This window comes from Perognathus longimembris, chromosome 6 (genome assembly GCF_023159225.1).
Source record: "Perognathus longimembris pacificus isolate PPM17 chromosome 6, ASM2315922v1, whole genome shotgun sequence".
NCBI lineage: Eukaryota > Metazoa > Chordata > Mammalia > Rodentia > Heteromyidae > Perognathus > Perognathus longimembris.
The window spans coordinates 69,078,454-69,099,334 of NC_063166.1; the positions used below are offsets into that span (position 1 = coordinate 69,078,454).

The 20,881-nt window shown below is 49.5% G+C and overlaps 1 protein-coding gene across 3 annotated transcripts in view; it reads left to right on the forward strand.

Annotated features, from left to right (window-relative positions):
- Positions 1 to 20,881, forward strand: part of Myh7b (myosin heavy chain 7B) — a 43,115-nt gene that overhangs the window by 6,780 nt on the left and 15,454 nt on the right. For 2 of the 3 annotated variants that reach the window (XM_048349056.1, XM_048349057.1), the window contains exons 1-9: positions 12,803 to 12,942; positions 13,683 to 13,839; positions 14,129 to 14,156; positions 17,483 to 17,506; positions 17,655 to 17,747; positions 17,889 to 17,952; positions 18,953 to 19,051; positions 20,371 to 20,474; positions 20,647 to 20,785. In XM_048349056.1, coding sequence (XP_048205013.1) covers positions 13,724 to 13,839; positions 14,129 to 14,156; positions 17,483 to 17,506; positions 17,655 to 17,747; positions 17,889 to 17,952; positions 18,953 to 19,051; positions 20,371 to 20,474; positions 20,647 to 20,785 — 667 coding nt within the window. In that variant the 5' untranslated portion in view covers positions 12,803 to 12,942; positions 13,683 to 13,723. Of the gene's footprint in view, positions 1 to 3,591; positions 3,597 to 10,363; positions 10,526 to 12,436; positions 12,544 to 12,798; positions 12,943 to 13,682; positions 13,840 to 14,128; positions 14,157 to 15,258; positions 15,356 to 17,482; positions 17,507 to 17,654; positions 17,748 to 17,888; positions 17,953 to 18,952; positions 19,052 to 20,370; positions 20,475 to 20,646; positions 20,786 to 20,881 lie in introns of those variants that run through there. The other variant, XM_048349058.1, reaches the window with a different exon arrangement.

Below are 20,881 nucleotides of genomic sequence, written 5' to 3' on the forward strand. Positions count from 1 at the left end.
AATCTGGGGAAGTTTGTAAAATAGGTGAATTCATGATCCTGCCCCATTTTACCTCTTGGGAACCCCCAATGCCTGAACTTCCCCCCTCCCCCACCCCGGTTTGTTAAGAGGATGTTTGCAATCTGAAGACTTGATAAGAATTTTAATTTCTTAGGTTTAATCATTCCACCCTTAGGGAATTAGCCATTAATAAAACATAGCCCCTGCTTTCAACCTGATTTTAAAAGATAGTGAGTAAATTGCTTTTTGGCAGATTCAGTGAAGGATGAATGAGGGAATGGACAGGCAGTGACAGAGGTAGGGGTGGAGGTGAGAAGCTGAGTGTTCCAAGTAGCTGAAACCAAAGCAGCAAAGGTACAGCCAGGCACTGGTGGCTCACACTTAGCTACTCAGGGGGCTGAGGTCTGAGGATGATAGAAGCCAGCGGGAGCAGGAAATCTGTGAGACTTATCTCCATTTAGCCAGCAGAAAAACAGAAGTGGCTGAAGTGGTGGGGTGCTGTCAGTGAGAGGAAAAAGCTGAGGAAAGGCAGGTACCAGTACCATGATGCAAAAAAAAAAAAGTGGACCGTGAGCTCCATCATAACAGAACCAACCAATATCTGTCTTGTTCACCACTTTACCCCAGAACCTGGAATGGTTTCTGCCACATAGGAGATACTCAATTGTATTTATTGCCTGGTGGAAGTAGACTGGAGGGGGATGTAGGGGGAGGTGAACCTGACATTCAGTGAGCTTATAATATGTCAGCTGCTTCTCCCAGATTGCCTCTTTGAATCCCCTCACAGCCTTTCAAGGTAGATACTGTTACCTCCATTTAGTGATTTGTTACTTTTCAGGCTACATTTGAGACTTGAGAAGAGGCATTAGACACATACTTTCACAATTTTATATACCATGTAGAGGAATGCACAGACCTTTTAGGGCCCACTCAGAGCTTCCAGACCAAGAAACCTCAGATGAGAGCTGAGTTGGTTTAGTGATAGATGACTTGCGTAGCATGTATGAGACCTGGGTTTGATCTACAGCCACCCACCACCACCCCATATGGTCTATCTGCATCTGTTCATAGATAGATCTACTGTCTCTCTTTTAGAAATGATATCACCCCTCCTGGCATTGTTTGTAAGACTGTCTCCCCACTTGGCTGGGGGCCACTGTTCTGATCATTCATAGAGGAATTCTTTGCCTTCCAGCCCCTAGCATGGGCCTAGCTCATTCTCATTGCTCTGGAAATGCCTATGGAATCAAAGCGAGGATTCTTCCACATGTGGAGGATTTAGTGTGTGCCGGCCCTGTCCCAGACACTTCATAGGTGCCATCTCCTTTACATTCCTGCAGTAATCCTGGGAGGGACACATCTTTATTTTACCAAAAAGAAACAAACTCAAGGAATTTAGAGTTTTAGCCCCTTAGTGGCTGTTAGCACCAGGACTAGTTCTAGGGCCTTCACTGTTACTCTGCGTGATGAACTCTTGGGAGGGCTGTGGACTGACAAAGAGGATTTCTAGGCTTCTGGATCCTCCGAGACCTTTGGGTGACAAGCTTCTAATCTAGCTCTCATTTTATTCATGAGCGAAGAGAAAGAAACTCAGAAAAGAGAACTGACTTACCTGGAGTCTTCTCCACTTACTGTTTCCTCACTTATATTTAGGCAGGATGGAATCTGATTTTACCATGCTGTCACCCAGGTAGCCCAAATAGATACAGATCTAGACTAAGGAAATACTTTTTTTTTTTTTTTTTGGCCAGTCCTGGGGCTTGAACTCAGGGGCTGAGCACTGTCCCTGGCTTCTTTTTGCTCAAGGCTAGCACTCTGCCACTTCTGGCCGTTTTCTGTATATGTGGTGCTGGGGAATTGAACCCAGGGCCTCATGTATATGAGGCAAGCACTCTTGCCACTAGGCCATATCCCCAGCCCAAGGAAATACTTTTAAATTTTACTTACTATAGAACCATTGAGAAAGACTTAATGACCAATACCATGAATACTATCCAGCTTGTAAAAGAAGTATTTCCAATGTGATTCTGCCTTATCTGTGTGTGTGTGCGCACACACACACCTTACTGGTGATTGAACTCAGCCTTCTGATACAAGCAGCAGCAACTGCTAGCATTGTCTGGATGACAAGAATAGCATAGGCTGAAGATCGGAGGCTGATGCCAGAGAGGGGAAAGGGAGGCTGTGCCACACCCCCTGCTGCTGCTTGGCATGGAGGCTGCTGGGCTTTGGCTTTTGGCCTTTGGCTTACCATTTGCTCTAGGATGGTTTTGAATGGACATACTTTCCACCCCTGGGCTGGCTGAAAAAGGGTGCTCCCAGGACTCAGAACTAGGCTGAGGCTGGTGGACCTGTAATCTGGGGACCAGTCCTTGCCCATGCTGCTCCCCAGTAACACCCATAAGGGGGTTGTTTTCAAGGATGGTGTTGAACATGATCTTGATTCATTTAGCAAACACCAGTTAAAAAACGTGATTGAGTCTCCACTAGTATTAAGCACTCAGATATTTTAGCTCATAGGACATTCCCCACAGTCCTATGCTGTTAGCATTATGTAGGAATATCTGCTGTTAAGAGGCTAAATGATTCTCCAAGATTCTGAGGCTTGCAATTGGCAGAGCCAGGATTCCAATCTAGGCAGTCTGATTCTAGACAAGACATTCATCACAACTCTGGCCTGCCTCTCAAGCTTGAGTCGCTTCTTTCCATAACACCATCTCCTTCTTAAAAGCCAAGGTCAGGGGGCTGGGAATATGGCCTAGTGGTAGTGCTCGTCTCGTATACATGAAGCCCTGGGTTCAATTCCTCAGCACCACATATATAGAAAAATCCAGAAGTGGTGCTGCGGCTCAAGTGGTAGAGTGCTAGCCTTGAGCAAAAAGAAGCAAGGGACAGTGCTCAGGCCCTGAGTTCAAGCCCCAGGACTGGCAAAAAAGAAAAAAGCTAAGGTCAGAACTACATATGAGAGGCTGGGAATGTAGCTTAATGGTAGAGTGCTTGCACAGCATGCATGAAGCCCTGGGTTCCTCAGCACCACATACACAGAAAAAGCTGGAGGTGGTTCTGTGACTGACAAGAAAAAGAAGGAGGAGGAAGAAGAAGAAATGCGTATGAGGGCTGGGGATATAGCCTAGTGGCAAGAGTGCCTGCCTCGGATACACGAGGCCCTAGGTTCGATTCCCCAGCACCACATAAACAGAAAACGGCCAGAAGCGGCGCTGTGGCTCAGGTGGCGGAGTGCTAGCCTTGAGCGGGAAGAAGCCAGGGACAGTGCTCAGGCCCTGAGTCCAAGGCCCAGGACTGGCCAAAAAAAAAAAAAAAAAAAAAATGCGTATGAAACACTTGCCAGGCAGAGTCTAATGTATAGCAGAGTATAAGAAAGACCAGGTCTCTGCCCTTATTAGACTGCCCTTGCAGTCTAATACCCCTGAATATCTGCCAACCACATGTCTCATAGCCACATTCCCACATACAGGTCTGCTATTCAGACACAGCCTGGTCCCTTATTCACAAGTCCTACAGTCATAGAGCCTTTGAGCTGAAAGGCTTTGAAGCCCAGAGTTATATGTAGGAGCATTTGGGTCTAGACAGATGGCCGCCTATGGAAGATCACCATGGAGCCCTGGTAAAGCTCATCTCCTGCCCCTTGAGATCCGTTACAGCAGGACTAGTGGGGGGTATCTCTAATCCAGGGCCCAACCATTGTTTGAAGTTGAGAACAATTGAAGGGCAAGGGAGCTATAGATAGACCCACAGCTGCTGTCACCTGTCCTAGCCTGGGCACTGGGCCCAAGCATTGTCTACATTGGGTCACTCTACCATTGAAGGCCCCTTGGGTGGGAGGTTGACCTAGCTCAGCTTAGCTCTAGGCAGACAGAGTCAGAAACCAAGACAGAGAAAATCAGTCCCAGAAGGTAGAGAGATATGCAGTAACACAGAAAGAGCAAGACCCTTAAGAGATACAAAGAACCCAGCCAGGTGCCTTTGGCTCACTCCTGTAATCTTAGCTACTCAGGAGGCTGAGATCTAAGGATCCAGGTCAAAGCCAGCCCAGGCAGGAAAGTCTATGAGACTCTTTTTTTGTTGGTGGTTGTGGGGCTTGAACTCTGGGCCTGGGTGCTGTCCCTGAGCTCTTGAGCTCAAGGCGAGCGCTCTACCACTTGAGCCCACAGTGCCACTTCTGGTTTTCTGGTGTTTAAGTGGAGATAAGTCTCATGGACTTTCCTGCCTGGTCTAGCTTTGAATTGGGATCCTCAGCTCTCAGCCTCCCGCGTACCTAAGATTACAGACATGAGCCACCAGCGCCCAGCTTCTATGAGACTTAGCTCCAACACATTTTTTGTTTTAAAGCCAGAAGTGGTGCTGTGGCTCAAGTGGTACAGTGCTAGCCTTGAGCAAAAGAAGCTCAGAGACATTACCCAAGCCCTCAGTTCAAGCCCCAGTACTGGCAAAAGAAAGAAAGAAAAATAATTTACTGTGTGATCTTGGGCAAGAACCTGCTTCTCTCTCTATGCCTCAGTTTCCCTGACTGTTCAACAATAACTTTGCCCCTAAAGGCAAAGTGGGAACTCTTAGTTCTGTTAGGATATTTCCCTTTCTATGTCCAACCTTCCTCCTCTTGCTGCAGCTGAGGCCTCAGTCTCTGTCTTTGTTTGTCCTTTGTGGGGATGGGGGACAGCTGGTTCCCTCCCTCCCCCCCCCCATCCCCATAATCTTTCAGCCATAAATCCGTGCTGAGGCGTCTCTCCTCCGGATAAACAGCCCTGATGCCTTTTGGCTGCCCTCATCCTATTTCTGCTTGAAGCATCAGAACTGGGGCCCACTGGAGACCTCTGCAGCTGCCCAGGGCCTCAAGTGGGGAACAGACCTGGGACAAACAGGGGCCCATCTTTCCAAGGGTGCCATAGTGGCCGACCCCAGTTGGGGCCTCAGCACCTTGTGTGTGGACCATTATGGCAGCCTCCTCCTGAACGAGTCTTCCTGCCTGCCACCGGTCTCACCCCTTCACACCAGCTGCCACGGGGATCCGATGAACACATAAATCTGACCACATTCAAATTCCCTTCCTCAGAGCTCTTTGATGAAGAAATAAACAAAAAATGCCTTTGATGGTGCCCCAACTCCTACAGGGAAAAGCTCTCCATTTTAATCTAGCTTTTGAAGCCCTTCAGTCCCTCCCAATTGCTTAGTCCCAGCTGAGCCCCAGATCCAGCCTCACCCCCACTTGAAGCCCCAGGGCTCAGCCTCAGCCCTCACCGCTGCTCAGGTCTCCTTTCCTTCCCTCCCACTCTGGACTGGTGGTTTATGTTGTCGGATTCCTCTCTTCCACCTTCAGTGCCAGTATCCATCCAGGACCATCAGCTTTTGGAGAGCCTCTTCAAGGCTCCCTTCGGTATCATTTGAACCTTCTGGTTCATTCTGCAAAGCCAGAGTGGCTATTATTACTTTAATGTCCTAATTGGTTCCTGTTGCCCTTTTAATGAAGTCCAGAGTTTCTTCCAAATCATTCAAGATGATTTGCAATGAACTGCCTACCTCTCCCTCTCTTTACCCTCACCTGGGAAAACGACTCCATCCCTCAGTGTGCCCAGCCGCACCACGGATGGGATCCCACTTTTTGTTTATTTGTTGTTGTTGTTGTTGTTGTTTTTGCCAGTCCTGGGGCTTGGACTCAGGGCCTGAGCACTGTCCCTGGCTTCTTTTGGCTCAAGGCTAGCACTCTACCTCTTGAGCCACAGCACCACTTCGGCTGTTTTCTATATATGTGGTGCTGAGGAATTGAACCCAGGGCTTCATGTATATGAGGCAGGCAGTTTACTACTAGGCCATATTCCCAGCCCAGTATCCCACTTTTTGATGTTGTTGTTTCTTCTGCCTACCTCTGGCCTACCTCACTCCTTCTCATCTTCCTAGTTCCACAATGGATGTCCCTTCTTCAGAGAGGCCTTCCCTGGCCAACTTCCAGAACATTGCTGTTTATTTCCATCTTGGCACCTGCCGTAGTCTTTACCTTCATAAACATATCTGCTTTTTGTTGTTGTTGTTGTTGTTCTCCAAGAGAATGCCAGCACTTTGAAGAAAGAGACCTTGTGTTCATGGCCTTGTCCTTGCCACTCTGGGTATCAAATATTTGTCCTTCAGGCCCATCTGGATGTTTTCTTTGAATGTCTTTCTTTTCGTGGACAATGACTGTTTCTTGTTACAATCCTGGACACAGAACAGAAAGCTTCCAGGTGCGTGTTGACTTGGATTTGTACATTCCTCCTGGCTATAGGAGCACTTCAGAGGAATGCCTCAATAGCTCCCCAAAGAAGGGCTTCCATCTGAAGGAGGACATCCAGGCATGGCAGTACGTTGATGGCATACATACTTTGGGTTCAGTTCTAAAATCCTGAAGTTGGACCCAACTTTACAGGTCACCCAGTCGACAGCTCTACCCCTGTGGCAGCCTTTGCTTGAGTCCCTTTTGGTATCTTCAAATCCAATTTCTCCTTTCCATTGTGGTCAGGTCCTGAGTGTAAAATAGTCTTCCTCTGTGTGCATCCAAACTACTTCCTTGTCCCTGTCTCCTAGTCTACATGGAAAGCCACACATATCCCACAGATTCCCTCTGCTCCAGGACAGATCTTCAGTTTTGTTTGTTTATTTGTTTTGCCAGTCCTGGGGCTTGAACTCAAGCCCTGGGCACTGTCCCCGAGCTTCTTTTGCTCAAGGCTAGTGCTCTACCACTTGAGCCACACCGCCATTCCCAGCTTTTTCTGTTTATGTGGTGCTGAGGAATCAAACCTAGGGCTTCATGCATGTGAGGCAAACACTCAACCACTAAGCCACATTCCCAACCCTCTTTAGGTTTTTTGGAGTCCGCACCTTAAGTCCTGTCAGATCTCAGTCTTCCTTGCATCTCTCAGGAGGTGGTGTTTCCTCTTTGCATTGTCAGGGTTATCTGTGAGCTCATCTCAGCAGGCAGATGGGCCCTGGGTAGCGAAGGGGAACTTAACAGGGCAGTTGTTCTGGACCTGAGTTTCAGGTTGGTCTATCAGTACCAGGCTAGACACTGAGCAGGTAATTCTAGAATTTGACCCACTTGATATTTGGTATAGGCAAGGCTGTGGAAGGCTCCAATTCTCAAGGCCAATTCTGTTGTTTAGCCTCTGGGCAGGAAACCCTGCATTCTGAGCATCCTCAAAGAGTTTAGAGTTTTCTCCAACTTGCACTATCTATAAGGTTTTCTAGAAAACTGACAGCTGCTACATGCCTGTAATCCTAAGCTATTCAGTAGGGTAAGACCTAGAGGATCACTATTTGAAGGCAGCCTGAACAGGAAAGGCTGTGAGACTCTATCTCCAATTAACCAGGAAAATGCTGGACTGGAAGTATAGCTCAAGTGGTAGAGTGCCAGCTGTGAGGAAGAAAGCAGAGTGGGAGTGTGGGGCCCTGAGCTCAAGCCCTGGTACCAGCATGCACGTGTGTATACACACACACACACACACACACACACACACACACAGAATTGTTGTGCTCAGCTCCCAGCCTCTGATCCCGTGATTAAAACTATAACCTAGAGTATCACCTTTGGTTCATGTTCTTGCTCAAGAGATATTTGATAGCTTTCTAATATATGCCAACTCTGTAAGGTGCTAAAGATATAAACCATGCTCCTGACCTTAAATTTTTTCTTTCCTTTCTCTTCTCTTCTTCTTCTTCTCCTTCTCCTTCTTCTTCTTCTTCTTCTTCTTCTTCTTCTTCTTCTTCTTCTTCTTCTTCTTCTTCGTGTGTGTGTGTGTGTGTGTGTGTGTGTGTGTGTACGTGCACCATTATCAGGGCTTAAATTCAGTGCCTTATGCTCTCACTCAGCTTTCTTGATCATGGCTGGTACTGTTAACACTTGAGCCATGCCTCTAGGACAGCATTTTGCTTATTAATTAGAGATACAGACCCAAGGACTTGTCTGCAGGGCTGACTTGGAACCTTGATCTTCCAGGTCTCAGCTTCCTGAGTAGCTATGGGAATTGTTTTTTATCTTCATTGGGGGGGCTGGGAATATGGCCTAGTGGCAAGAGTACTTGCCTCATATACATGAAGCTCTGGGTTCGATTCCCCAGCACCACATATATAGAAAAAGCTAGAAGTAGCTCTGTGGCTCAAGTGGTAGAGTGCTAGCCTTGAGCCAAAAGAAGCCAGGGACAGTGCTCAGGCCTGGAGTTCAAGGCCCAGGACTGGCAAAAAAAAAAAATCTTCATGGGGCTGGGAATGTGGCTTAGTGGTAGAATGCTTGCCTAGCATGCATGAAGCTCTGGGTTCAATTCCTCAGCACCACATAAACAGAAAAGGCCAGAAGTGGTGCTGTGGCTCAAGTGGCAGAGGGCTAGCCTTGAGCAAGAAGGAAACCAGAGATAATGCTCAGGCTCAGAGTTCAAACCCCAGGCCTGGCCAAAAAATAAAAAATGTCTTCCTGTACTAATCATACAATAGGGTGCCTAAACTGTTATGCACAGCCTGATTTGTTTTACCCAGTGGACACACCTGTGTTGCCACTTAGCTCAGCGCATGGAGCCTTTCCCACATTCCACAGGCCTCTCAGTGCCCTGCTGAGTCATCATCCTCTCAGAGGGCCACTCTTGCACAGAATAGTTTTGCTTGTTCTTAACCTGTACCTTTGGGCCAGTGGCTCACATCTGTAATCCTAGCTACTCGGGAGGCTGAGATCCGAGGGTTACTGTTCAAAGGCAGCTGGGGAAGGGAGACCTTGAGACTTCTATCTCCAACTAACCACTGAAAAACCAGGAGTGGAGGTGTGGATCAAGTGGTAGAGTGCTAGCCTAGAGCAAAAAAGCTGAGGAATAAAGCCCAGGTCCTGAGTTCAAGCCCCAGGATTCATTCTCTCCCTCTCTCTCTCTCTCTCTCTCTCTCTCTCTCTCTCACACACACACACACACACACACACACACACAGTGTCTTTAAAATGACTTTATATTTTATTTGACACAGGTACATATTTGGAATTCATAGGCAAAGGATTTTCTCTGATGTCTGGTTGGAACCCCAGCTCTACTTTCTAGTTCTGTGTTTTCAGTGTCTAAAGTTCTTGGATCCTTTGATTCTGATTCTAAAACTTTGCAGTATCCCCAAGCCCTGCATGAAGTGACAGACAGGAGGATCTGCAAGGCTTTCGGAAGCCTGTATCTGTTGAAGTGACTGCCAGCACCAACCTCAACTTCTGATCAGAGTAGTGTGCAAGAAATTGGCTTCCACGTAAGATGGAAGAGGAGGAGGGAGGAAAAGAGGAGGAAGGAGAAGGAGGAGGAGGGCAGGAAGAGGAGGAGGGGAGGGGGGGAGCAGGGGAGGAAGGGGAGGAGAACGGTGAAGGAGAAGAAGGAGGAGGGAAAAGGAGGAGAAAGAGGAGGAGAAGGAAGAGGAGGAGGAGGAGGAGGAAATAACTGGCTTTTTGTGAATCTTAAATGTCAGAATAAGAAAGGGTTCCTAATTGGTCTTAATTTTCTAGATTTACTTAGACTCCAGCCAACTCACTCCTTTAACTTCCGATTCCTAGTTTTCTTCATATTTGATTTCCTGGATGGGGGGGGGCTCAGAGAATGAAGCTAGAGGCAGAGAAGAAAGAGATGCTATCTGGGTGCTGGAGAGGGGTGTCTCACTCTGAGCTCTTCTTCGCCCATTTCTGACACTGCTCATTGGTGAGCTTGGCCAGTGCTCTTTTCCTCTGGGACTCTTTGGATGTACACACACAGTTGTACTAGGTGGTTCAACAGTGCCTTTGTTTCCCATCTCTTTGCTTTCTTTCTCAAGGTATGAGCCCTTTTCTGTGACTCAGTTTCTGACTCTCAAGTTGCTCTCTGCCTGGTTGCCCCTCTCAGTGCCTGAATCCTGCCTTCCGGTCTTGGTCTCTGGATTTGGAGTGTCTCTCTCCGCCTTTGTGATCCCTTGACAATGGGAGGTAAAAATAGCCCAGGGGCTGTGCTGGTGGAGATAAAAGGGAATTTGCCTTTTGTGTCCCGTGGCCAGGCTGGGGAGGGGGGGGCTGTGACACGTGGAGATTGCTGACATAGCTCTCCTCTGCTGACCTTGACGGTAGTAATAAAAGGAGTAGTGCTGCTTCCCAGCCTTTATCGTGGTGCTGAGGTGGGTGATCCGGGCTTGGGTTAGGGCTGGAAGATAGGTGGGTCCAAGGCCTGTGGGTGAGCACAAGTCTTCTGTATCTGTATGTGTGTGTGTGTGTGTGTGTGTGTGTGTGTGTGTGTGTGTGTGATCCCGGGACTCCTTTAGTATCAGCTCCTGTAGTTGGAGGATCACGTACCAAGTACAGGGCCCCTGGTCCATCAGTTGCTTCCTCATTGCCATTTTCCAAAGCAGGCTGCCTACAACTGCCTTGAACCGCCCAGATTTCCAGGCCACCCTCTTCCTCCACCTTTCATCATCATGATGGACATGAGTGAACTTGGGGAGTCAGCCTGCTACCTCCGCCAGGGATACCAGGAACTGATGAAGGTGCACACTGTCGCGTGGGATGGTAAGTGAAGGCCAAGGGGGTGAAATACAATGAAATACAACAAAGCTTTTATGGACTCAGATCAGGAGTAGTGAGGAGTGGCCTTCCACTTGGGGTAATCTGGTTTTGACAAGTGTTATTAGCACTGGATGTTTCCCTCAGGTGCTGGGGCCTGAAGGCTCAAACCCCAGAGAACATTATATGTATCACTGTGTCTGAGCTAGCCTTAGTTTGTCCCTCTGTAAAATGGGACAACAGGACTTGCTCCTAAAACTGCAATCTGTGAAGTCATGGGCTGGAACCTGAGATGAGGCTGACTGGCATGTATGCAGGCGGCCTCCACCTGTCCACAAAACCTGTGCTGGACTTATTTTTAGTGCTTTCCCCAGAGCCAAATCTACTGTTTGTTAGGGACAGGAATAAAGATTACTATTTATGAGTTGGTTACTCATAGGTCATTAATAATAGGCAATGTGTATTAAGTGCTTATGGTGCCAGGTCCAGCACAGATAACTTTCCATGAATTCATTCAACAGCCTGGGGAGGTGGAGACCAAGATCTGGGGCAGAGCCAGCTTCCAGGGTTGTACCGGGCACCACACTTAGGAGGGCTTTGTGCTTGATTTAACTATGCTATTGTCATCTCAGGCTTTTAGATAAGTTTTAAATAATGGATGGAGTTTGCATTATTTTATAGTGTGGCTTTGTTATGTAGATGGTCCTCACCAGGACATCTTGACTAGCAAAGCCAATTTTTGTTGTTGATCTGTGCCATGACTGAGGTTTGAACTCAGAGCCTCATGCTCGGCTTTTTCCCCTCAAGGCTGGTGCTCTATCACTTGAGCTATACCACCAGTTCTAGTTTTGTTTGTTTTTGATAGTGGGGCTTGAACTCAGGGCCTGGGCAATGTCCCTGAGCTTTCTGGCTCAAGGATGGTGCCCTACCACTTTGAGCCATAGCACTATTTCTGGTTTTCTGGAGGCTAATTGGAGAGTCTCATGGCCTTTCTTGCATGGGTTGGCTTTGAACTGTGATCTTCAGATCTCAGCCTCCTGAGTAGGTAGGATTGCAAGCGGGAGCCACAGGTGCCTGGCTTCCAGTTCTAATTTTTTGCTGGTTAACTGGAGATAAGAAGGTCTTAGATTTGTCTGCCTGTGTTTGATTTGAACCACAATGAGAGCCTTAGATCTCAGCCTGAATGGCTAGGATTATAATCATCAGGCACTAGCTTCCAGCTTGAGTCTGTGTGTGTGTGTGTGTGCGCGCGCGTGCATGCGTGCACACGTGCTTGTGAGTGTGCTGGTCTTAGAGCTTGTGCTCAGGGCCTGGGCACTGTTCCTGAGCTTCTGGCTTTTTTTTTTTTTTTTGGTAGCTTATTAGAGATAAGAGTCTCATGGACTTTCCTGCCCAGACTGGCTTTGAACCACAATCCTCAGATCTCAGCCTCCTGAGTAGCTAGCATTACTGTCATAAGCCACTGACATCTGAAGACTCCATGTTTTTAGCCACCATAAAATCTGGGCACCACAAAGCTCTGGGGCCAGATGGCTAGACAGAAAAATGCACATAACACAAAAGACCCAAGTCTTCAGGAAAAGGGGAAGGCAGAACCACCTGCTGAAGACTTAGTGTGCCTAATATTGAAAGGCTGTTCTACGTAGGCATTTGAGGGAACAGGCCCAGAGCAAAATGAGTGTTTTCCCAAGGTTGCAGGGCAAATATGGCTGATGCACAACCCAGACTGTAAACCTCTAGGGATCCTCACTGTTCTGCCTGGCTTCAGAAGGGGCATCAGTAGGATTTCCATCCCCCCTACCACAGGGGCTTCTGAGTCAAGGCACTGCTGCATAGATACAGCTTGGGAACCCTTTGAATGGTGTCCCAGTCCCTCTCAAAGCCCCATCCCACCTCCATGGTCTTTCTGAAACTCAGGAAAGAAAAGAGTTTGGATACCTGACGAGCAAGACGCCTATGTGGAGGCTGAGATCAAGTCGGAGGCTACTGGGGGCAAAGTCACCGTGGAGACCAAAGACCAGAAGGTTGAGCTCTGCCGCGCCCCCCCCACCCCGAGTTTAATCCCTCTGTCCCTGGGGTGCAGCTTTAGGGGTGGTAGGAACAGCTGCCACCAGGCAGTGGGAGGAGAACAGACAGCACTTTGCAGCCTGATACTGGAGTGTTATGCCCCAGTTTGGGACCCCTGGTCTCCAGATCTGCAGGTGTAAGGAGCCTGGAAGCATATGGGTGGGAGTGGGGGTAAGGTCAATTGGTCCATCTCTGCCCTCACCATTTGTCAGGTGCTGACAGTGCGTGAGACCGAACTGCAACCCATGAACCCGCCCCGCTTCGACTTACTGGAGGACATGGCCATGATGACACATCTCAATGAGGCAACAGTGCTGCACAACCTGCGCCAGCGCTACGCTCGCTGGATGATCTACGTGAGCCTCGGACCCGGGCGGGGCTGTGGTCGGGCAATGGGAAGCCTAGGGCAGGAGCTAAAAGTAGGGCAGTAGGAGCAGAGCCGTAGGTATGGAGTTGGGGCTAGGGGTTGAGCGGTAGGGTCAGCCCCACCTCTACGGGGGCGTGGCTAGAGGTAGCGTTGCAGGGGCGTGGCCATAGTCCTGGGGCCGGGGCCAGAGGTTGAGCAGTAGGGTCGGGTCCATCTTTATGGGGGCGTGGCTAGAGTAGAGCTTTGGGGCGGGGCCATAGTTATGGGGGCGTGGCTAGAGGTAGCGCTGCAAGGGCGGGACCCTTAGCCGTGGGGGCGTGGCTAGGGTATAGGTATGGGGCGGGGCCATAGTTATGGGGGCGTGGCTACAGGTAGAGCTGCAGGGGCGGGGCCGTAGCTATGGTGGTTGGGCTGGAGTGAGAGATGGGCTGAAGGGTCGGAACTGGCGGCAGAGGCAGAGCTAGAGAAACTTAGGCGAATATTGCAAACCTACAGGCTAGCGACCAGTGGCTCGGTTGCCAGCCGGGGTGAGGGGTGTGGGCGGTCGGAGCTGGAGTGGGGGTTAGACACGGTGTGGGAGGTAGAGAATGTGGTGACCTGGCACCCCGAGTGGTCCCTGGAGGAGTATTGCAGGGGTCTCAGTGCTGTGAAGACTGGGGTCAGGAAATGGGAATTTGGACTTCCCATCCAAAGCTAAGAGACACCTACTGGTGCGCTCTGTCCCCCCAGACCTATTCAGGCCTCTTCTGTGTCACCATCAACCCCTACAAATGGCTCCCCGTCTACACCGCGCCTGTGGTGGCCGCCTACAAGGGAAAGCGGCGCTCCGAGACCCCGCCTCACATCTACGCGGTGGCCGACAATGCCTACAACGACATGCTCCGCAGTAAGGGCTGCTGCCTCCCTCTTCATCCCACCCAGGACCCTCGCCTGGCTCCAGGGAAGCCGCTCTCAAAGCCCTCCTCCCTCACTTGCACTACCTTTCTTTCTTTAAAGCTCCTGGATGCTACTGCAATCCTTCTTCTGCCTTACCAAACTAGAAGTCCCTCCTGGTCTATCTCATTTGGGGCCCTGGGTGGTAGAGCCCTCACCAATACCCTGGGTCCCCCAGATGTTCCACTTGGGGCAGGCCCCTCACTCTGGCTGATTTTTCTGTCGCCTCTCCTTTTCTCTAGACCGAGAAAACCAATCCATGCTGATCACGTGAGTCAGGGAGTGTGGGTGTGGGGTGGAAAAGGCTGGCAGGAAGGGGACAGCACCAGTCATTTCTTAAATTGAATCCAAAATGCCTAGGGCAGAACCTTTAGCTCCTACAAGCCAGTGCCCCAGATGAAGCTAAATCAGGCCTGAGCAGTTTGGCAATGCTTGTACATGCACACACATACAAGCACATGTGCAAAAACTTGGAGCCTGGTGATTAAGAAAAAGGACTTTAGCAGATCTGGATTCAAGTGCTAACATTTTCTTTTTTTCTGGTACTAGGGTTTGAACTCAGTGCCTTGTGCTCCCACTCAGGGCCTGCACTCTACCACTTTTTTTTGGGGGGGGGCGGGGGTCAGTCGTGGGGCTTGAACTCAGGGTCTGTTTGCTGTTCCTGAGCTCTTTTGCTCAAGGCTAGTGCTCTCTACTACTTTGAGCCACAGTTCCACTTATGGTTTTCTGGTGATTAATTGGAGATAGGAGCCTCCAGTTCCAGTTTTTTATTGGTTAGAGTCTCTTGTATTTGTGTGCCTAGTCTGTCTTGGAGCCATGGCCCTCAGATCTCAGTCTCCTGAGTAGCTAGGATTACACACGTGAAGTACCTGGGCCTAGTTACCATTTCCATTTCTTGCTTTATCTTGTGCCTTTGGGCTTCTGAGCCTCACCAGTAAGAACAGAACAATCCTACTTACTATGTAGAATTATAAGGTGTCCATGAATTGATACACATGCCTGGCAAACAGTAGGGACAGTCACAGAACTTCTGAGGCCCATTTCCTTACCTCAGTGATGCCTGTCTAATACACTTTTTATAAGGCATAACTGAGACAATGGAGGGAGAGATACTTGGCATAGCACCTGGAGGTAGATTAGCACTGAGCAAAGCCATGATATCGTCATGTGTATCATCTCACTGGGGTTGCCTATACTGCCTTGCTTTGTAAGCAGTCGTTAGGGTGTTGATCTCCCCTGGGGCTTGGATTTGGTGGTACAGACTGGGGGAGAGGAGGAAAGAGGTGTCCTGCTTGGGAGGAGGGTGCACTGGGGTCTGAGGGAAATGAGAGAATCTGATGAACATTAGTGACTTACGTTTGTGTCCTCTAAGCGGAGAGTCGGGGGCCGGTAAGACCGTTAACACCAAGCGGGTCATTCAGTACTTTGCCATCGTCGCCGCCCTGGGAGACGGGCCGGGCAAGAAGGCAGTAAGATTTGCCCCTTTGGGCGCTGATCCCCATTGCTTCTCGCTGTTTTTTGTTTTGTTTTGTTTTTTCTTTTCTTCTCCCTCCTCCCCTTTTCTTTTTCTTTTTAAATTTTTGACTTCCCCCAGCCCCCAGCCCTGCCTGGGCCTTCTACTTTGGTAGGAGGCTCTGGCTTGAGCAAGGCTTGACCAGAAAAACTGTGGCGATGCTGTGCCGGACATTTTGTGTTTTATATTTTAGAAGAGTTTATTTAATAAGGCTGCTTTGTACTTTGAAGTGATGGTTTTTCTTAGTTTTCATGCACTGAAGACTTGGTCATTTGAGGCCAATCTTACCCATAGAACTTAATTAGTCAGAGCGAGGACACTGAGCTTTTGGGACAATTGTTATAGCTTGTGAGCTCTGCAAGAGTTTTTGGAAATTCACTAAAAGTGGGCCTCGGGTACTTTTGTTTGTTTGTTTTGTTTTTTTAAGGCACACATTGTATTCCTGGCCCCAGGGGCAGCTGTCCAGAGCTCTGTGATTGCCCTTGACTCCTCATCTACCCTCACTGGGCTGCCTTTTCTTCCCCATAGCCCAAGACCCACTCTTGTCCTGGTCTTGTTAAGCCTTGCTTTATTCTGGGGCATTTTTCTTTTTTTCCCTGCCTTTTTTTTTTTTTCCTTTTTCCTCATTTCAGTTTCTTGGTTTTTGATTTTTTATTTCAGTTTTGCTTTTTGATTGTGGTCATTGTTGTTTTTGTCAATTTGTTTTTGCCATTGTTTTTTGGTTTTTTTTTTAAGTAGTCTTTCTTCGTTCCCTTTCCTACACTTTTTCCAAACACCAAAGGCTTGTTGAAAATACTAAGTGGGTTGCTCTAGTGCCAGGAAGAGCTGGCCAGAGTTGGCAGGAATATAGCTGGAAGGGCTGGGAACAGGCAGCACCTGGGCAGAAAAGAGTCCTGATCAGGAGTGCAGGGAAGAGGGTCAGGCAGGGAAGGCAAAGGAAGGCTGCCAGCAGGAGTTGAGGATTTAAAAGCTATATTAATCCCCTCACTTTGACCCCAAATGTGGGCAAACTGGCCAGAAAGTCCTGCATCAAAACAATGGGCAGGACTGTGTGGAGCAGGGACTCCTGCTATCATCCTCCTCACCTCCCTTTCCCCAGCCATGTGTTAAGTTTTGAGCTCCCTGGAGGTGAATAAATAAATGGCTGTCCATCCAGTCTCTGGGACTTCTCTGTTCCTTCTATTTGTTCCTTTTTTCCTCTGCTTTTCGTCCTAGGCTCTTGGCATCCAGGGTAGAGAAGAGAAGGAAAGGAAAAAAATGAAGGGAAGAGAAAGCAAAGGCCAGGAAGGAGAGAGGGAGTGTAGGTTCAGTTCCAGAAGTCCCTTTATGTGAGACATAGGAGAGCTATGGGCATGAGAGAGCTACGATGTCTGGATTCATGCCCACCGTTTAGGCCAAGGCACTTGCCTTGTGGCCTTGGGCAGATCAGCACCTTGCTTCTGGTAGGGTCAGTCACATGCACCTGGCATGTTATCATCCACTCTGAATAATAGTAGGTATACAGTATTCAGTGAAAACCCACCTGATCATACTACAAAGGTTATCAATAATAAATGCAACATGCATATTTATTTTTTTAAAGGAGCAGGCATCAGAGGGAGATGAGGGTAGGAATATCCAGAGTCTCCTCCCTCCCTCCTCAGAGGATCAGGGAGGAAAGGCCCCATCCTTTCTGGAACGAGGAGGCTTTGGCAGGGCTCTGAAGGAGAGCAGACTTCATGAGAACACCCCCCCCCCCCCAGCTTGAGGCACGGTCTTCTGTGGGAAACAAAGGGATGCAGGAAAGGACCAAGAACTGGTTGAGCGAGACAGAGTGCTGTGATTGGAAGACCCTAGCTCAGCTCCCCACCTAAAAGCCCGGGTTAGGGCCATGCTTGTTCCTTCTTTCCAGAATTTCTCCCTTTAACAGTCTTAGGTGGGCCAAGCTGTGGGGGGGGGGGGGTGTGGAAAGGCAGGGGTGCTGCATCGTGAGTAAACATTTGGGAGTCTAACATTCCCTGTCTTTCTAACGGCTGTCTGTCCTTCTCACCCTCTCCCCTTATGAGACTCATAGCCTTTGACATTTTCTTCCTTCTCCTTCCAGCAATTTCTGGCAACAAAGACTGGGGTAAGTATGGAGCCAGTGGACCTGGGGCAGGCAACAATTCTGAGATCTCGGGGATTTCTTTTCACAACCAGAGACTGTGGGTCCCCCTGGCCTCCTAGTCAGTGAGTACCAGGACTGAAAGGCCCTTGTCCCTGCTGTCTGTCACCAGGGCACTCTCGAGGATCAAATCATTGAGGCCAACCCAGCCATGGAGGCTTTTGGTAATGCCAAGACGCTGAGGAATGACAACTCGTCTCGCTTTGTGAGTGGCCACAGTGGGAGCCGCTGCTGGGGTGGGCGGGGCGGGGTCAGCAGCCTGGAGGGCCCAGGTAGTGGAAGCCTTCAAACAGCTCATGAAGTACTGGCTGAGCCCCTTGACTGAGGGGGGGCCCCTCTGCTGCAGGGCAAGTTTATCCGCATTCATTTCGGACCCTCTGGGAAGCTGGCCTCTGCGGATATTGACAGCTGTGAGTCTGGGAGAGGGGGAAGGCAGGAGGGACGGAGGCTGCCTGAGCCTTTCCGCTTGGACTTGGTGTCTGTCCACTCCTCTGGATTCATCTGGCTTTGGCTTTCATCTCCATCCCTCAGTCCATTTTACACCCTCCAGCCTCTGCACAGGGTCTCCCAGCCTCCACTCCTCTGCTTGCTCTTCCCGTTAGTCTCTCTGATCCTAACTGAGCATATTCTATCCGTGCTTAAAGCTGGGCATGGTGGCACACATCTGTTACCCTAGCATTTGAGAGACTGAAATAGAAGGATCACAAGTTGGAGGCCAGTCTGGGCTACAGAGTAAGTGCAAGGCTAGTTGGGACCACATAACAAGACCCCATTTCACACACACACACACACACACACACACACACACACACACACTTTCTTTAGATCTTGTCACCTGGAGATGGAGACTCATCCTTATCTGGCCAGACAGACTCCTTATAACTGGACCTCTACCATACCCAGTCTTTTCTCTGCCCTTTGGTCCCCTGACCCCCACCTTGTCTAGCCTCATGTCTCATTTCTACTCTCCAGCCCTCTCTGGCCACCTCCTAGGAAGCTCATCCTGCCCAGAGATCAGTTGTTCAGACCCTGGCTGCCAGGGCTATACTTATAGACCCCACACACCCAGGAGCCCCTACACTGGCCACTCTCCATCTTGGGATGCACAGCTCATTATGATGGATAAGCATGCTGAGTGACACCAACACATAGCCTAATACACATCCATGTGCACACCCCACCCCAAGGACACCCACTGGCCAGAGAGACGCCCAGAGACAGACACATTTCAACAGTGACAGAGTTGATGGAGCAGTACCCTCCTAGCACATGCTGGCCTGAGTGTGGACAGAGCATTCTGCACATGGCCTACCCATTTTTTATGGTGACCGCCCTCCCCATTCCTCTGCTATTGGGGTGCCTGGCTTAGGGAGGTATAGGAGATGGCAAACTGTTGCCCCTTTTCTGCAGACCTCCTGGAGAAGTCACGAGTGATATTCCAGCTGCCTGGGGAGCGTGGCTACCATGTTTACTACCAAATCCTCTCAGGGAAGAAGCCAGAGCTGCAGGGTGAGTGCTGGGGATGGAGAGAAGGAGGCAAATCAAAGGGCTGCCGGGTCCTTCCTGGCCTCTCAGGCCAGCCCTGGGATGGTGGTCCCGCCCTGTGTTGGGAATGCCCTACTTTCCTGAGCACTCAGAGTCCATTGTGTTCCCTCCTTCTTTTGACTTCTGGTTATTTCTGAGACCTTTACTCCATGCATCTTGTTCCATCCACATTGTACAGCTTCCCACAGATGTGCAAGTCCCTCCAGCCACGCTGAGACTGGAGGTCCCCAGCACTACAGAGTGCCCAGTGGCTTGACTCTACACCTAGTGCACTCGGGGTCTCTCTTTCTCTTTCTCTCTCTCTCTCTCTCTCTCTCTCTCGTCCCTTGAGGATAGAGTCTATCTGTCCTGTTTCCTGACACTCAGATCAGGATCCAGGCCAGAAGGGTGGCTATGAGCAGTGGTCAAAGGGAAATGAGATGTAGGAACTAGGCCTCCTTCCTCAGAAACCATAAAGAAAGAGAAGCCTCTCAAATCTTGAAAAGTAAGCCAGGCACTGGTAACTCATGACTGTAATCTTAGCTACTCAGGACGCTGAGATCTGAGGATCAGGGTTCGAAGCCAGCTGGGGCAGAAAAGCCCATGAGACTCTTATTTCTAGTAACCCACCCAGAAAAAGTTGGAAGTAGTATTGTGGCTCAAGTGGTAGAGTGCTAGCCTTGAGCAAAAAGAAGCTCAGGGACAGTGCTCAGGCCCTGAGTTCAAGCCCCAGTACTGGTAAAAAGAAAAGAAAAAGGAAAAACAATGAACAGTTAAAAAAAATAGGTGTCTTTAAGTTCCCATTTCTTTCATGGGGAGTGAGAAATATGTCTCCTATTTCTCCCTCTGTTCACTGTCATACTAAAACAAATCATTGCTAAAACTTAAAAATGTAAATGAATAAAAGGGACTGGGGATGTAGCTCACTACTAGAACATTAGTTTACTATTCACAATGCCTTAGGATCCTCCCCAACACTGAAAAAAAGAAAAAAGAAAATGAGAGAGTGTGTGTGTGGGGGGGGGGGAGAGAGAGAGAGAAAGAGAGAGAGAGAGAGAGAGAGAGAGAGAGAGAGAGAGAGAGAGCGCCAGACACACCTGCAATGTAGCCCGGGAATCTGGGGCAGGAGGATCACAAGTTTGAGGCCAGCTTGGCCACATAATGAGACCTTGTTTATTAATAGTCATGAACATGGAGATGGGGATTAGAAACCCAGGCTCCAGAGACGGCCTGGGAGGGCCTCAGAAAGGAGAGCAGTCTAGTGAGCACAGCCTGAGCCGCTCTCGTCGGCCCCGTGTCCGCAGACATGCTGCTCCTGTCTATGAACCCCTATGACTACCACTTCTGCAGCCAGGGCGTCATCACCGTGGACAACATGGATGACGGGGAGGAGCTCATTGCCACGGATGTAAGGGGCTGCGAAGGGCGTGGCTGAGTGGGCACCTGTGGCATGGGGTGTGTGTAGTGGTGGGCTGGGTGGGGAATCAGGGAGCACTGTCAGGGGAGCAGTGCCTATCTGGATCCTGGAAGGGTCCATCCAAACTTCTCTGAACCCCCTGTGCTCCACCCCCCACCCCCAGCATGCCATGGACATCCTGGGCTTCAGCATGGATGAGAAGTGCGCCTGCTATAAGATTGTTGGGGCCCTCCTGCATTTCGGCAACATGAAGTTCAAGCAGAAGCAGCGGGAGGAGCAGGCTGAGGCTGATGGCACTGAGAGTGAGGCCCCTGACTCTAATCTGTCCTGGCCTTCACCTTGACCCTGATTGCCTTGACTCGTTCATGAGCAATAATCCCAACTCTCATCCACATCCT